This window comes from Phyllostomus hastatus, unplaced genomic scaffold, assembly GCF_019186645.2.
Source record: "Phyllostomus hastatus isolate PE091 unplaced genomic scaffold, TTU_PhHast_1.1 phas_scaffold_78, whole genome shotgun sequence".
Taxonomy (NCBI): domain Eukaryota; kingdom Metazoa; phylum Chordata; class Mammalia; order Chiroptera; family Phyllostomidae; genus Phyllostomus; species Phyllostomus hastatus.
The window spans coordinates 45,168,105-45,185,827 of NW_025334041.1; the positions used below are offsets into that span (position 1 = coordinate 45,168,105).

At 40.0% G+C, this 17,723-nt stretch overlaps 1 protein-coding gene across 2 annotated transcripts in view; it reads right to left on the reverse strand.

Moving 5' to 3' along the window:
* Positions 1-17,723, reverse strand: part of SLC26A5 (solute carrier family 26 member 5) — a 36,464-nt gene that overhangs the window by 6,057 nt on the left and 12,684 nt on the right. The window contains exons 4-15 of one of the 2 annotated variants that reach the window (XM_045828305.1): positions 16,750-16,916; positions 16,023-16,187; positions 14,128-14,280; positions 11,707-11,789; positions 7,060-7,207; positions 5,894-6,007; positions 4,846-4,923; positions 4,092-4,187; positions 3,768-3,874; positions 2,489-2,558; positions 1,347-1,439; positions 521-628 (exon numbers count right to left, since the gene is read on the reverse strand). In XM_045828305.1, coding sequence (XP_045684261.1) covers positions 521-628; positions 1,347-1,439; positions 2,489-2,558; positions 3,768-3,874; positions 4,092-4,187; positions 4,846-4,923; positions 5,894-6,007; positions 7,060-7,207; positions 11,707-11,789; positions 14,128-14,280; positions 16,023-16,187; positions 16,750-16,916 — 1,382 coding nt within the window. The remainder of the gene's footprint in view (positions 1-520; positions 629-1,346; positions 1,440-2,488; positions 2,559-3,767; positions 3,875-4,091; positions 4,188-4,845; positions 4,924-5,893; positions 6,008-7,059; positions 7,208-11,706; positions 11,790-14,127; positions 14,281-16,022; positions 16,188-16,749; positions 16,917-17,723) is intronic. The other variant, XM_045828306.1, reaches the window with a different exon arrangement.

Here is a 17,723-nt window from a genome sequence, read left to right on the forward strand (position 1 = left end):
AAAATATTTGCCATATCCCAGCCTTGTAATGTGACCAAAAAAGATGTGTATATAATATTCAATTTTAGCTCTGTTTCTTTTCTTCCCTTTTTTTGTCCAGTGAAATCCACTCTCCTTAGTTATATATATTTCCCCATAGCTTCTAAAATAATTCCGTTAAGTTCAGCATGATGGACTATAAGTTACATAAGCCTTTATGAACAGTAAAAATCAGCCTTTGAGTTCTTTTGCTGTAAGCTGAATGAATCCATGACAAGGTACTAATGATAAAATTTATTAAGGTACTGTGTGATTTTTATTTTTTAGAACAATGTTTTCCTGGTCCCATATCACTACTTATTTCAGAAGCATTCTCATTACTAAGCTTATCATGCATCTTTAATACATGAAGGATAGCTATATTGTTTCTAAAGTTTCCTATCTTAGGGACTTCATGCTGTGTTATAACTTCAATCTTGAATAAAGGTGGGGGTCACTGTGGATTGGGAAGAAGGAAAAGTACAATGAAGAGATCACTCACTGCTTTGATGACGGTCGCATTGACCATGTTTGCATTCCCGACCTCCTTAGCATACTTCTTCATGGCCTTTCTTCTTGCTCCCATGATAAGGGCTGGGTTCACTCCAGTCTTTACAGAAAAACAATCATGCAAAAACACTTCTTGGCTTCCAGGAACTCATGCAAATGCGATTAATCTTTAAATCCCCCCCTCCCATTTGATGGTTTTCTATCCCAGGTTATCCCCCCAACCCTTCCTCTACTTTGCCCTCAGGTCCCCTAAGCTGAGTGACTCCTTTAAAAGACCATTAGTACCCTTTCTTATTCCTGGTCTTGATTCAAGACAACCTGAAGCTAAAGTATTAAAGAGAACTTAAAGTAGTATTTTTCAAAATTAGATTTCTTAGGTTCTGAGAGATATGTAAGAGACTGTGGGTTGACTGTGAGGTTTTCCTGTATATACTGGGCAGTGTGAGGCTGAGTTCTAATCATGACCAAAGGAACCCATATGATCTCAAAAGAAGAAATCTAAAATTATTTTTTCACTTCTTTTTCTTAAAAATGTTTTTAAAAGGTTACGTATACATGTATATAGAGAGAAATAGTATAAAATTAATATCTTGTGGCCCTGGATGGCATAGCTCAGTGGATTGAGTGCGGGCTGGGAACCAAAATGTCCCAGGTTCGATTCCCAGCCAGGCTACATTCCTGGGTTGCAGGCCACAGCCCCCAGCAACCGCACATTGATGTCTCTCTCTCTCTCTCTCTCTCTCTCTCCCCCTCCCTCCCTTCCCTCTCTAAAAATAAATAAATAAAATCTTAAAAAAAATTAATATCTTGTGACTCACCTTTCTTTTTAATGCACTGCTATACAAGTCACTATTTGCATAATAAATTGGGGCATTTATTTGGAATATTTTTATTCCAGGAATTTCTTTCACCTGAGAAACAAAATGTTAGTGAATTTAACACATGGAAATATTTCAGAATCAAAACTGGAGTTGCCTCCTGCTTCCAACTTGAAAATTCATGCAGAGGTTGCTAAGGGCCCTCTTAATATTGTTTGGATAAAATAATATCACTCTACTCATGCTCTGGAGGAAGGAGTACTGAGAAGAAATCCTTTAAAAATGCACATCTTCCCATTTAAGAATTTTCCTGTGTTTCATTTTTACTGTAAAACACAAAGAAAAGGGACTGAAAAATATTTAGACTGTGGGAAGCAGGCAAATAAAGTGAACACAGGTTTGTATTGGTTCATTCATGGAATGCAGGCAGGAATCGAAATGAACCCAAGTGAAATAGAGTGAATATTTTATCAAGAAGCCTCAAACTCTAGAATGCAGTTTGGAAACAAGTAATTCAGCATATAGTTATAGTTCTTTGGAAGGAGGAGAAGACAGTAATCCTAACACCAATCTCATTTCCTAATACCTTATAGTGAATCTGAGAATTTCTTCCCAAGCAGGAAACAAAACAAATAGATAAAACTAGTTTTAAAAGATTCTATAAAAGTCTTTGAGATTCCACATAAGAAAAGAACATTCAAAAATCAAGGAAATTTTAAGCCCTAAATTTAACCATTCAAAATGAAGTGGGAGAATTTCATAGCCCAAAATCTATATTTTACATGTTAGTATTAATATTTTACCATCAGCTTAAATTCACCAGAAAAAAATCACGCACATACAAACTATCCTCTCAGTTTCAGAATTTTGCAAATATATACTTTAATTCAAACAATAAATACTTGGCCTCATTTTAAAAAGAGAAAAAATAAATATTAGGAGGTTGAGTAATTAATGTATGGTATAGTACAAACTACAAAACTGAATCCAGGCAGTAAGTTTTTCAAGTTTTTCACTTTGACCACTACACCTCCCTTCTTTTCACTCCCACTTTTTGTCCTAGGTAAAAAATAAAATTACTTAGCCAATTACAGCACATGCTCACAGCTTACAACCATTTAAAATGACAGAAAAGGTCTTACCTCCTCATATGCATCTATATCAATATACACATCTGTGTCAGGAAGCTGTCCAAGGACTTTGTAGCTTGGACTGAAGATAGAGAGTGAGTGTGTTAAAATATAGCATTGTGTTGAGACCCAGTATGTAATTGAAACATGAGGTTTTGCACATTTCATGTATGGATTTGCTAGTAAATTCAGGAATATTTGATCCCTATACAGTGCCTTTGCAGAAGGGCTCCACATACGTCATGTTCCCTGTGCCATTCCAAGCCTCACACTTCCCACACACCTCACACCACACACACCCTTCACCTCAACCACAACATACACGATTCACCCATATAGCAAACACATCTCATATCATACCACACATACACTACATACGACACACAACCTCCACATACACACAATACACAATGCAATTGCATGCTCATACCATACAACTACACATGTATACACCATACCACACCAATGACCCAATCAGGACAAAAGACTCGGGCATTTGAGCCCTGGCTGGCGTAGCTCAGTGGATTGAACGCGGGCTGGGAACCAAAGTGTCCCAGGTTCGATTCCCAGCCGGGGTACATTCCTGGGTTGCAGGCCATAACCCCTAGCAACCATACATTAATGTTTCTCTCTCTCTCTCTCTCTCTCTCTCCCCCCCTCCCTTCCCTCTCTAAAATGAATAAATTAAAAAAAAATTAAAAAAAAAAAGACTCGGGCATTTAAAGATAAGGGCAAAAATGAATCGTGCAGAGTTCAAGTCATGCCACACATAATTCAAGTTCTCATTCCACTCAGTTCTCAGGTAGAACTGTCTTCTTACTCTAATTCTAAAGTAGAAAAAGAGGTTTTCTTTTTGTTTCTAAGAGCCTCTGATGTGGGTGGGGAGAAAACGAAAATCTCTAGTTACCAAAGAAGTTTTCTTAAGTTTTGTTTGAGAAATTGAGGCCCAGTGAGGTTCAGTGAGTTGTTCAAGGTCAGAAATCTTTGAGAGCCAGAATATGTCTTAAGGCCTTTGATTCAACATTCCATGGTCTTGTACTATGTCTTGGTGCTTCTTAGCATGTAGATGCAAGTGCTTCTTTGTGAGTTAGAATATACAATACAAATATTAGATGATTTTCTGGGTGGATTCTCTCAATGAGCATTCAGAGAACACACCATGTGCCTGATCCTGGACTCCAGGAGCATGCCTCCACAGTCAAGACACTCACAGTCTGTCGACAAGTACATTTAAAGTCAACACTGCCATCTCAGGCAGGACACTCACACCCATCCCAATCTGTGCACTCACCTCTGTGTCCTGTAAATCACAGTCATCAGTGCGATGATCACAGCAGTAATTAAACCATAGTCCAATCCCAGGAACAAGGAAGAAACAAAAGTGGTAAGCCAGATGGTCTGAACAAAAGACAGAAAGCTTTATGTAAAATCCAGCTAAAAACTTCCTAGAGTTACACACACTCACGCACACGTACATACATGGTACCTAACTTTGCCTAACTGGATACTGCATATAACAACTGACTGCACTAACCTACGTCTCTCATATTTTTATTAGTACTAATCCATATGTTGGCTATGACATATTCACTTAATAGTGACCTTTGTTACTTACCAGCTCTATTTTGCTGGTTCTCCAGAAAAAGGGGAGATCTGAGAATTGCATAAACATTCCTTTCAGGTTGACGATCACAATGGCAGACAGCACAGCCTGAAATACAGCACATCCATGCTTGCCTCTCCTCTTGTGTCCAAGAACTCCCTTTGCTGGCTCCTCACTGTCCTCCTGCTGCCCTCCCACGTCCTCTCCCCACTCACTTCCTATGCGGCAGTGATGGTACATTTGGAGTCATGCACACCTGGATTTTCAGGACTTGATTAGCTAAAATGGGCCTTGGAAAACCAGGCTTATATTCTAGCAGCAAACCTGCATGGTAGTCAAGAGGTTCAGAATTAAACTTGGTATTCAAGGAATTATTTCACCCATGGTCTTTCTATATTATGATTTTTCTATATTGTTTTTAATCTCTACTAGATTAAATACATCAGTAAAACAATGTTTTATGGGTGTAGGCTATATCAGATTTTAAATGGAAGTATAAGGTCAGAGAAGATCAAAGAGAGAAGGGACCTTGGAGATTAGCCAGTCAACAGTTTATCTGCAACTCAGAGATGCTGAGATGGCTTTCCCAAGGTCCCAGGGATCAGGAGATTTTGGAGCAGGATCTTGGTTTTAGCCTTGGACCTTTTTCAAACCACCCTGCTAGGGTTACAGTAAAAACCCATGAGACAGCTCCCCAAAATATAAACAAATAATATAGCAAAATCTGTACACATGGAAAATCTTACACAAAGTCCAAGCTACACACCTGGGGTAATGATTCAAAGAGGAATCCCGTGGCTAATATGACCATCAGAATCATTAACGAGGCCAAACAACCTGCAAGCTGAGTAAGAAAAGACATGGAAGGAGCTTTTATGAGACGAGTAAGAGGCTGGGATAGGTTGATCTGAGTCTTTTGATAATCAGTGTGGGACAATCAAGAAAATATGGATTCTGCTCTGGCTGGCGTAGCTCAGTGGATTGAGCGTGGGCTGTGAACCAAAATGTCCCAGGTTCGATTCCCAGCCAGGGTACATGCCTGGGTTGCAGGCCATGAGCTACTCTCTCTCTCTCTCTCTCCCTCCCTTCCCTCTCTAAAAATAAGTAAATAAAATCTTAAAAAAAAAAGAAAATATGGATTCAAACAAGTCATCCAAACCATTACATAAACCTGTAAGTTTTTCCCACTTCTCCAAAGTTCTAGTTCCTCTTACAGCTTTTAAACAGGAGCTGAAATGTTTAAACACCCTGACTGAAATGTTCTTGCCAGGAATTGGAAAAAGATGTCTGGTGCTGATCTGAGACCCGCAAGGGTCAGAAGACTACAGACAAGACTGTGCTGTCCAGTGTGGTGGCTACTAGCCATATGTAGTATTTACATTTAAAAAATTAAAATTAAATGAACTTAAAATTCAGGTCTTGGCTGCACTAGCCACATTTTAAGTGTTTGAGAGCTACATGTGGATCATGGCTGCTATATTGGATGGTGCAAATATTGAATATTTCCATCAATGCAGAATGTTCCATTGACACAGAAGATTCCTGTTCCCAGGCTTTCATGCTAACATCCTAGGTCTCAACTTGGAGGTTGACTGGTAGCAAGTATAATTTTTTTTATTTAACTGGACAGCAGACCTCTTTCCTATAGACTTAGCTCCTTATGATTTGCTTTAATCAATCATACCTTCCTCTGATTCACCATGCAGCTCACTGGAGCATGGATCTTCAGGCAGAGTACCTTGGGGGTCAGACTAGAACCAAGGCATTAAAATGTAATTACCACCCAAATCCTGAGAGGCGAGTGGTATACATACCTGTGTCTTCCCTCCAGTTCCCTCCTGAACAAGGCTCCGAGACAAGGAGCATGAAATTGCGAAAGTCTGGAAGAGTGAACCGATGGAATTGCACAGTCCCAGTGCAATGAGCTCCTTTTCCACATGGAAACAAAGCACAAAAGAAATCAGTTATTCCTTACAAAGATAGGTGTGATGGCCCATATAATACACATTTTCAGCAGTGTAGGCTGTTTCTTCATTCTCTTTTCAGATATAAGAATTTGTTTAGTATGAGCTCAATATAGGAATTATTACACAATTTAAAGGGCAGTGAAGCACTTTGAATTTTTAATGTTGGAGATAAATGCTGTGCTCAGTCCCCTCTTTCCCAAATGCTCTCTACACAAATAAATAATGCTTAAAAAAAAACTACAACAAAAGAGACAAAATATTTTTGTTGTTTAAATGAAAGGCATATAGGATTATGGTATACAGTACTGACATCTTTTGAATGCCTGGATCTTGCTCAGCTAGGAGTCCATGCCAGTGTCCTCCTGGGACAGTGAGTTAGCCCTGCTCTGAGGACCACTTCTGGTTGTCCTGGTTGGGTCACTGTGTGTCACACAAATGAGGAGTATCTAGGTTCCTCTTAGAAACACACAGCATGTTTGTTTAAATACCTCACCTGTAGCTATGTTATAAAAGACAGTGACAAAGAATCTACTGTGGAGTGTGAGTTATGAATCACATACTCCAAGCTTAATGACCAAAGAGAAGCTTTCCTATGGAGTAAAAATGGTTCTGGGAAAATATTTTATTCTCAATCTGTGAGCTTTAAGAAGTGATATCATCTATTGAATGACAACCATAATGGAAACATACAACTAAAAATAAAAAGCAAAAATAATAGTGATAACATCAATAGGAGTATGGTAAACTGAAAGCCTCAGACTGGAGATTTCACCTGTTTAGCTGACCTCTGCCTGTGAGGTGAGGTTGGACTCTGTACCTCAGTGTTCTGATGATCAAATGCACATAAGTTATAAAAAATTGTAGTGTTGAATAAATTCATGCTTCAAATATATCCATTATCAAGCTTACAAATTTTTCTACCACGACAGAGAAATCAAGTTCATCTGCCTTGCATAGCAGAGCATGATGACTGTATCACTATGAAACAGCTACAGGAAATTAATGGCTTTTACCTGATTTCCATCAACCTGGTAGCCATGTTTATTTCCCAGGGTCTTGGCCATTGAGATGGTCACTGAAAACCCAACAATGGCTATGGCGATGGCATCCACGTACACGAGATGGAAGAGGCTGGTGTCTGGATTGGCTGGAGGTAGTAGCCTGAGAGATCAAGTGGAATTTATCACCAGTGCTGTGGCCACTGGGGAAAAAACATGCAACTACAGGGGAGCATGTTAGAGGGGAATCATTTGCAAAGGACATGATCAATGCTTGAATATTTGTTTGCTCTAGTTTGGCAAAAAGAAGGGCTCTCCTGGACACACAGAGGTTCTTTCCAGGCCCCAACCCCAGGTACCAGGTGAATGGGTTATCAGCAGAGATCAGATGCTGGTTTATTTAGAAAAAGAGTAACCTTACACCTTGTGGCACCTGTATGGTAGGTGTAAGTAAGACACAGAACAGGAAGAAGAGAGGGTCAGTGGAGTGTTTGATGCCATGAGACATTTGAACCAAAGTCTGAGGGCAGGGAGGGTGTTGGACAAGGTTTATCTCAGAGGAGAAGTACTGTCTGAGCAACAGCAGGCACTCACTGCCCTCCCTTGTTATTTCACATAAGGGCTCTGCTTCTTCCCAGGATCCCAGGTGAGTTTCTAACATGGGAAAGGAGCAGCAGCAAATTGTACTCCTTGGGTCTCACCTGGGAATCCTGGGAGTCTGAAGGAGCCAAAAGTGTGACTCCTGAAGCCCCACAACAGGCAACCTTATTTTTGTGGTCCATTCTTATGGGTTGGAAACTTTGTTCTAAAAGAAAAGAATAGGGATTCCCTAGAATGGTCTGGGGGAGAGAGCAATAGAGGTTTTCAAAGCTACTTGCTCCAATTCAAGGCACTGGGCTAACTAATAACAATAACAACATTCAATTAATTGATACACAATATTATTATTCTTACAATAACAGTCACTTATTTGTTGTTTCCTCTGTGCCAAGTTCTGTGAGGTAGGCCCTGTGAGGTAGGCACCATTGTAATGGCCATTTTACAGATGGGAAAAATGAGGCATAGTAAGGTAAAGCAACTTGCTCAAGGTCAAACAACTCATCAACTGAATAAACAAAAACCATAAAAAACCCACCTCCCTGTGCCTATTTCTCTTACTATGTCATATCACAGTGACAAAAGGGGATGTCTCAAGTTCTGGAGAAAAAGGAAAGGGAGAGGGAGAGAGGAAAGAAACTTAACATATATACAGCCTGGATTATGTGTTGCATGCTTGACTAATGTCATCTCATATGTCCTCAAAGCAATCCTATTAGATAGGTACCATTATTATCCCAGTTTATAGGTGAAAAAAAATGAATGATTACAGATGTCAAGTAATTTGCCCAAGATGGGGCATGGAGTCAAACCCAGGGGGATATCTGACTATAAAACAGGTATTTCCCTTTCACTTTGCTATATAAGTGAACCAAAAGGGAAGGCCTAGAAGCAGCTTTGGGTCTGAGGAATAAGAATTTGAGAAGAGGATTTATTTTGGAATGAGTTAAGGAAAGTTAACCAAGAAACAGGATATATTGCCACAACTGGGATCTTTACTAGTCAACTGTCACTTTCGGGACACTATTGTGTATATATTTATGTGTGCGTCACTAGTAAGTGTGGTAGTTTGCTCTCAAATATGACCAACAATTCCTCTCATTCTTGTATGTACTGCTTTCCCACGTAGAGGTGGAATCTGTCTCCCCTCTGGCTGAAACTTGCAATTTGCTTTGACTGAGATAATGTGGAGAAAGTGAAGTTGTGTGAGTGCTTTAAGAGGCCAGGTGGCTTCTGCTTTTCTGTCCTGCCCTGAGCCACCATGGAAAGAGTTTGTCTATCCTGCTGGAGACAGCATGTGGAGAGAAGATGCCAGCCAGCCCTCAGCAGTTCCAGACTGCTGGCTGAGGGTTCAGACATGGAGCAAAGCCCTCTTGGATCCTCCAGTCACACCTTCAGAAACTTACAGCTGCATGAGACCAGAAAAACCACACAGGTGAGCTCTACCTAGATTGATGAATTGTGAGCAAATAAATTGCTGCTGGAAGCCACTGCTTTGGAGCTATTTGTTATTTGGCAATAAGACTCACAGATAACTGAAACAGTATGGTTATATAGGGTGGGGTAAAAGTAGGTTTAGGTTTACAGTTGTGGGCAGGCAAAACAGTTTATTCTTGTATTATCATTTATTAATTATTATATATTTTCCCATATGAACAACTGTAAACCATCTTTTGCCCACCCTGTATGTAGATAGGTAGGTAGGCATTATTTGTTTCCCGCTTGGTTTTGGGCAAAATTCCAGAAAGATAAGCTTTCTGAGTAGCCAAGTTTCAGAAACATAAAATATTATTTTTTTTTTAAAAAACCCAACTTAGCTCTTTTAGAAGAAAAAGCATGTTTGGGTATAATGCAATAGGGAAAGAATTAGATAGAAATTATGGCGTCATGTGGATTTTTAAAAGAAGTCTAAGTGTAAACATTCAAATAATTTATTCAAATTATTTGTGGTTGGTTATTCAGTAAGATTATCTCCTGGATCCAGTCACAGACCAATGTTTATCACATGACTGATTATGTTGTGACTCAGGTGTGAGGTAATGGAAAGTGCACACAACTGGGTATTGGAGACTGAGTTCTGGGTCCAGGCTGGGACTCACTGCAAGTTACTAAACCTCATTCATGTCTCTCAAATGTCGCCTTCTCTGATACTCTACTGAGAACAGCAACCCCAGCCCCTCCTATCCCTTACCTGGCTTCCCTTTTCTTCATGGCTCTCCTTACTATTTGCTTGTCTCTCTCCTCTAGTAGAATAAACTCCATGAGAACAAAGGCTTTTTTGCTTATATGTTTGCTTTTGCTTTTAACTGCTGTGACCCTGGCATATTAATAGATACTCAATAAACACAAGCAGAATAAATGAGAATAAATAAACTTTCTTCTCAGTAAAATGGGGATAATGTATATATTTGTCAGTAGTGTTATTGTGAGCAGCAACTGAGATAATTACAAGTCCAAATAGAAAAGCAAGCATTACTATACCATGTTCTACCTTTAAGTTGAATCATAAGCAACATGTTCATGATAGCAATTTATTGTTTTGAAGTAGGGTGCATGCTTCCTTCGTCAACACTTGCACTGGGGGGTGAACTTTTTCTTAAGAGCAACTCCTACCCCCTGTACTTCCCACAAGAATCTTAGGTGGGAGTGGAGGCAAGGTCTGATGGCATATGCCAGGTTCTGCCAGTGTACAACATCTGGGCAAATATTTGACTTGGTTGTTTTGGAAAGAGAAGAGGGTGGCAAGAGAGATAGTATAGGAGAGAGACAGAGACAGAGAGAGACAGATACAGGCAGAGTGTGTGAGAGGAACAGAGTGAGACCAGGAGAGGCTCAGTCACTCTTGTCCTTCAAATAAAGAGAATAGTACAAAATGTAAAGAGTTAGAGAAAAGAAAAAAAATGAAGCAAGAAGCAAGATATGATTTGAAACTAGAAAAGATGAGCCACAGAACTTTCAATTACTGTGTCTCAAACACTACAGAGGGAGTCAGGTGCTACACTCACTGCTGTGGGCATGTTAGTCCTGAAGCTCTCTCCATGGCCCTTGAGATAGGTACTAATTACCATGCTCTCCTGGCAGGAGAGGAAGCTGAGGCTTTGAGGGGATAGGTGACTAGCCCAAGGTCACACAGCTAGAAAGTGGCAGGCTAGATTTAGGTTTAGATTAAATCTAAATCTAGATTTAGATTTGTTCTTAATTCCTAGTCACTCAAGGAGAGATTTAAAAAACCAACACGTGTAAACAACAGGAAACAAAACAAGACAGAACACCACATGATACTGCTGGTGGGAGTGTACGATGGTACAGCCACTATGGAAAACAGTGCCTGGAGGTTCCTCACAAAGTTAAACATAGGACTATTGCACGATCTGGCAATCTCACTCCTGGATATACATCCAAAAGAACTGAAAGCAGGGTCTCGAAAAGATATTTGCACCCTCATGTTCATGGTAACACTATTCACAACAGGTAAGAGGTGGAGGCAACACAACTCTCCACTGATGATGAATGGATAAACAGACATTGGTACATACATAGTTTACTTTTATTCAGGTTTAAAAGGAAGAAAATCCTGTTACATGCTACTACATGGAAGAACTTTGAGGACATTAAGCTAAAATAAATAAGCCAGTCACAAAAATGACAAATGCTATATGATTCCCCTTATATGAGGTACCTTATAGTAGTCAGATTCCTAAAGACAACAAGTAGAATGGTGGTTGCCAGGGACAGGGGCAGGGAGATTCAGACTTACAGGATGAAAAGGTTTCAGAGGTCTGTTTCTCAGTACTATGAATATACATAACACTACTGAACTGTACATTTAAAAATGATTAAATGGTAAATTTTATGTTTTTTATCAGAATAAAAGAAAAAACAACCCATGCATGCACACACTAAAAAACAAATACACAACAAAAACCACCAAACCCCACTCCCAAACTCTCAGCTATGTGATATGTAGAAAAAAAGGTTTTTTCACTGCAAGAATACTAAAGCAGGAGTTAGATACCATAATAGATGTTATTCAAGTCATACTGTTACTTAAAACTATTTTCCTACCCCAGAGGAAGTGTCCCAACGACGTCCACATTGTACGACTCATGCAAGCTAAACCCAGCTGAAATGCCAGTTCCCATTACCACCTAAAACACACACAAACCCAAGTGTCCTTTACAGATGAAAATCCGAATGTCACAAAAATGAGCTTCAAACAATTTGTTAGCCAAGCCAAATCTACTCTTGCTTTAACTTTCAGTTTTGGAAAGAAGAATTTTATTTAGCTTCCAGCAACTCTAAGTTCTCCTAATGACTCTCCCCACAAAATTAAAATAGATCCTACAGTTTACTTGTGGCCTGGAATTTGTTTCTCTCTGTTTGGGTCTGTTCCATGCTGAGGTGTCTGGCTACTTGCCTGCAAGCAGAAGAGGCCATAAAACCTTTCAGGAGTTGGCTTTGATGTGGGCCAGGTGAAATGCATCCCTGATAACATGGCATGAATAAAGGCCACTGAAGTGTGTATTGTGAGAGTGGTTCAATGAGAGTGGATCCTTATAAAATTTATGTCTGGGTCTTCCATCCTCCTGCCAACCCTGTTCCCTGCACAGCAGCACCGTGTGTGGTTAGAACACCCTGTAGCTGCCTTCTCTCATTTCAATCAGGGTCAGAGTGAAAGTGCCCATCCCACAGGCATAAGGCTTCCTGGATTGTCAGGGTATAGATTTAGTTAGTGAGTGAAGTACAATCCTTAGTGAGCTACAAAAAGAGAGAAATAACAGAAGGAAGGATAACAATTTTCTTCCTCCTGAGGAACTATAGCTGCAGAACCCTGAGTGGGTTGTGGAGGAGAGAAGGAATTCGGGCTGCGCAGGGAAGGGAGTGGCTGCAGGGTGGCTGCTGCAGGGAGCCCTGGTCAAGGTAAGCTTATCAGACACTGCAGCCTGGAGACCAAGTGCATGGGTGCTTCTGGCCCCTTTTTTGTCGGTGGCAATTATGTCTGTTATCCTTAATTGTATTTGTGCATCTGAAATGGGGGGAGCATTCACTGGGGACCAGAATATTCAAATCCATAGGATAAATATGGCTTTAAGTTTCTGGAGCATCAACCTGATGCAGTAGTAAACAATTTACACCCTGCTTTTCTACCAACACAAATATATTATGAAATAGAATGCAAAACTCCAAAATGTATGTTTTTTAATTTTTTATTATCTCCCTTGCTCTGAGGAGAACTTAACTAAGAAATGTAAAAACATGGGTTTACTGTAATTACAATGATAAAATTCTGGAGAACCATTGCTCCGGGAAACATGAAGGGGCAATGGAAAATGGACAGAGCCAGGAACCAAGCCAGGAAGGGCATTCTTTGTCATTTACTTCACATTTAGGGCTTGCCTGTCTCCTTTGCTGAGAACCTCTCGCTCTCCTCCCAGAGGAAGCAGGAGCTCTGTGCCCAGCCCCAGTGGGAGACCAGATTTTGAAACTGTCCTGTTGGGATGTAGGCAGACCAAAGTTCAGGGAAGGATCTAAGGGCCTGTCTTCCTCGTGAATTATAATATTGGCCCCTAGGTTTTGTGGCTTGAACTTTTGGCTAAATTTGGGTTTGGACACCTATGCTTTTTACTTTTTATCATTATTGTTCCCAAATTATGCACCAAGGTGTCCCAGGGTGCCAAGGGGAACTCACCAGGACACTGTAGGACAGAACTTTCAAGGAAAACAGTGACATTTGTTAGACCCTTGGTTTGAAGTAGTTCACAGTTTCCACATCAGTTCCTACTACATTCCTGTTGATCACACTATAACTTTGAAAAGCTGGACATCAGTGGCTGCTGCTATAAAAAGCAGGTACCACACAGTCAAAGTCAGCAGGAGCTGAAGGGACCGGTGACCATCTGATTCCAAGGTTTGAGGGGTTGTGAAGTGCCCATCAGCTGCACACAGCCCACTAATAAATTGTGGCTAGTTAACAGTGCAATAAGTATATATTTTATTTTAATTTATTTGCATTATTTTAATAAACAGTTCCTAAGTTGTTAGACAAATATTAAGTTGTATGAACCTAACTACTCACTGAATGAAACTGTTAGGTATTTCTTTTGGCTTAAGAGTGCCAGGAACCAAGAAAGTTTGGTAACTTTCGTCTTTTGCTCTTTTCAAAATTGAAACAGCTTAATTTTTTCCAGGTTGTTAAAGTTATATGTGTTCATTATAAAATAACTAGGCAATAAAAATACTGAGGAAGAAAAATCTTATCTAATCTCATTACTCAGACAATTCACAGTAAAATATTTATGAATAGTCTTTACCCATATTTTAAGAATCATCCATTCTATGATTTTTCTTTCTTGTCATTGTATTTGCAAATGCTCCCCCTTGCAAATTCTAACCTTCTCTTGGCAGAACTGAGAGGAAAAGGTCTAACTCCCTGTCCCTCCCGTCCACTTCTACACCTCTCACAGAAATAGCTGAAAGTTGACTTACCGCAAAGAACTCTAAAGGAATGGGTGCCGGCAATTTCTCTTTAAATCTCTCATTAAACTCCTTGCCACCCAACAGCAAACCAAAAACCATCAGCCCGACGCCTAGGGAACACACGTTGAGGTTTTTAACATTCTGCAACACAGCAACTGTACTCTGTAACACAGTGAACACTGGGAGTTTACATCAAGCAGTAGCCTCTGAGGAGACAGAGATGCTCTTGTGCACTAATTCACAGCAGCCATCCCACTACTGGACTGTGCTAGTCAAGGTTCTCAGGCTGAAATCTCGCTCTTTGTAGCTTCCACCAGTTAGGAGCCATTCTTACCTATTCATACAACTTTAAAGTTGTAATTCTTATCCAACATTCTCATAGTGTTCTTTGATATGCTAATGGGTCAATGTAGTATTATAAAATTCAGAAGAGTCAGGATTAGGAAAGATTAGGGGCTGATACCAGCAAAACAATCCAAAGGCTTTGTAGAAAAGCCTTTAAGAGCTGAGAGAGAGTGAAATCACTGTTAGCAGATGAATGAGGAATCATGTGAGCTTTGAAGGCAAGAGAGTGCTGAAGTTTGAAAAGATGCCCAGGAGAGTTAAAGCCATTTAATTATTCCTATGGTTGCAATCTCAGCACCCCAGTCAATACTCATCTGGACTCTGGGATAGTAGGTCACCCCTGAGCCCAAGCCACACAACTTGCTTATTCAGCATACACTCACAGCAGACGCAGGTGCTCAACTGTTCTAGTTCCTGTGTGACAAGGCATTCGGAGAAATCTCAGAGAAAGAGACATGTTACCCACTATTATGGGACATGAAGAAGTTAGTTATTTGGGGAATGTTCCTACAGTTTGATTCCATTCTAATCCATCAAGGACTCAATTTAAATGGACTTGAAGTCACTTTCCTAGACCCCTAATGCAAAGGTTTCCCTATTCAAGTTTCATAGTAGCCAGTGCCTTTTCTTCACAGCATCTAATGTAATATGTAACTAATTACATATTTATACAATTAATGATTTGTTATGTTTTCCCATTGACTTGTAAGTTCTAAGAGAGCAAGGGCCACATCTGCTCACTCACCACTGTGCCTGGCACAGTGGCTGCCACATCAATACTTACAAAGACTATCAATCTTCCTGTCCAGGAATAGCTTTAGCAGCATCTCAGAAGTTTTATATGTAGTACTTCAACTCTCACTTTGTTCTAATTATTTCAAAATTTCCCTTATCCATTGGTTACTTAGAAGTAGCTATTTTGGTTTCTAAATGTATGGGGGTTTTAGAGCTACATGTAGTTATTGATTTCTAATTATAATACTCTCAGTGAAAAAAATACTAAATTTTTAGAATTTGTAATCAGTTTCACATTTAAGTTATTACCACTGTTCCCTATGTGTTTACAAAGAATTTACATTTTCTCTGAGTTAGGTGCAAGGGTCTATATATATTTTATTAGATTAAACTAGTTAATTATGTTAGTCAAATCTTTTATAGACTTTTATTTTGCCTGCATGAGTAAGCAGTTTTTCACAGAGATAGGCTCTCCCATAATGCCTTTAAATTATTTGTTGGTTCCCAAAGAGAACATAATTCTGTCTCAATAAAAAGCTGTCTTTTTAGCTAGTTAGGGTGAAGGTGTAGCCACCAAATTAAGACCTAACAAAAATTTCCTTGTGAGGTAGGTAGTATCACACATTAATAACATAGTAATAAAAATTAAGGTTTAATTCCTTTTGTAGTGTTCTTTTCAGAAAAGCTTTAGAATAATTGAATCTTTTTCATTTTATTACCATTTTTAGAAAAAAAGAAAAGTGGGCTTTGAAGGTGAAAGAGATACAGAAGAGAAGGAGGGAAATAAAGAAGGAAAAACTAGTACCAGTAAGTTGCTTACTTACATACACTACTGAAAAGATCCCACTGTACCGCTTTGTTTTGACTCCAAACAGGTATTTTAGCATGGAGGTGAAGACGTGCACAGCTGCTGCCGTGGTAAAGCCGCGCACCAAGGGCTCTGTGAGATATATGGCCACAAATCCAAACCTGCAGACACCTAGGCAAAACTATTTTTTTAAATGACAAAGAAACAAATAAATCACATGATAGACCGAGAAGTTAAAACCAACAGGAAACATTACGAAAGTTCTTTCCAGAATACTTTCTAACACTACAGACTTGTACCTGTAGCAGTTCAGAGGTTAACAAATCAATCACGGGTTGTACAAAAACACTGGAAGGTTTGGAATGGCTTGGAGTCCCAAAGAGCAGTGGGCACACTCATACTTTCCCTGTCCCTCAGAACTGGGGACATGTTTTGTCAATGTCAGTTCCTGTTCCTTCCAAGCAGATAAGAGAAGCCCTATTCCCATTACTAACCAATCCTGCTTCAAGCTTTTCTTGCTTTTGGAATCTCTAAAGTACCCAGCCAAAGCTTGCTACCTCCTAATGAATGCACATTCAAGTAAGGCATATAGTTAGTTGGGCTGGTGTTCCTGAGTGCCATGAACCCTGAGCTCTGGGTTCTTGCAGGCTGACTCTACTCACCATGTAGACCAGCCAAGAGTGCTCCATAGGTATTTCTGAAATGAATACACAAGAACCCATTTCCCCATCTGTGAATCTTACCTGAATGATTCCTGCAAGTAAGGTCACAGACATGGCGACTTTCACTCTTAAAGCATCTCTTGCTTCTGTACCGTTGGTTGCGTTTACTCCTCCCGGAATGACTATATCATCTGGTACTAATCGAACAGCCACACCACCAATCATCAGGCTAATAACAGCAAACGGACCTGAAAAAATGAAGCATTAATCAAGGAAATCATTTTCAGTGTCTCTGATGTGATTGTTGCCAGTACGCTAGAGAACACAGGTGAAGTCAAAGCTCATCTTTGAAATAAAAATTGCACTGCTTTCTGTAAGTATTAAACCACTGCGTGTGGTTCATATGTAAACTGTGTGTGTGCCCACTGTATTCTCCAAAAATGACTGTGATGATATCTTCCGTCCCATAGACTTTTCTGGAATGTTGACATTTCCCCATAAGAGGTCGACTAACTCTTAATCCCCTCTCCTTGAATCTGGGAGGACTTGAATGAAACATACTGGTAATTGAAAGAATGCAGCAGAAGTGATACTGCCAACTTCTGAGGCTAGGAAACAAAAGGTGATGAAGCTTTCATCTGAGAGCTGTTAGACTTGCTTGTGTGGCAGCCTTGAGTGTGAGAAAGCTCCAATTAGGACCACTTGTAGAGAAGGGAGAGGGGAGACCAGGGGGGAGATAGGGGAAGCAAGAGGAAGAGGAGAGGGTGAGAAAGAACAAGAGAGAGAGAGAGATTCCGGCTTCCTGCAGCTGCTCCAGTCCCACCTCCCTTCTGACTCTCGACTGCATGAGACCCTGAGCCAGAACTGCCCAGATAAGCCTTTCCCAGATCCTGCCCACAGGAGCTGTGACCCATAACAAAATGATTCTTGTTTTAAACTGCTAAATTTGGGGGGTATTTCTTACCTAGGGACAGACATCTGAAACACTGTGCCTGTGTTTGCTGGTGGCAGCCCCATGCAGCACCAACACTTGTAAAATCCACATAAATCTGATA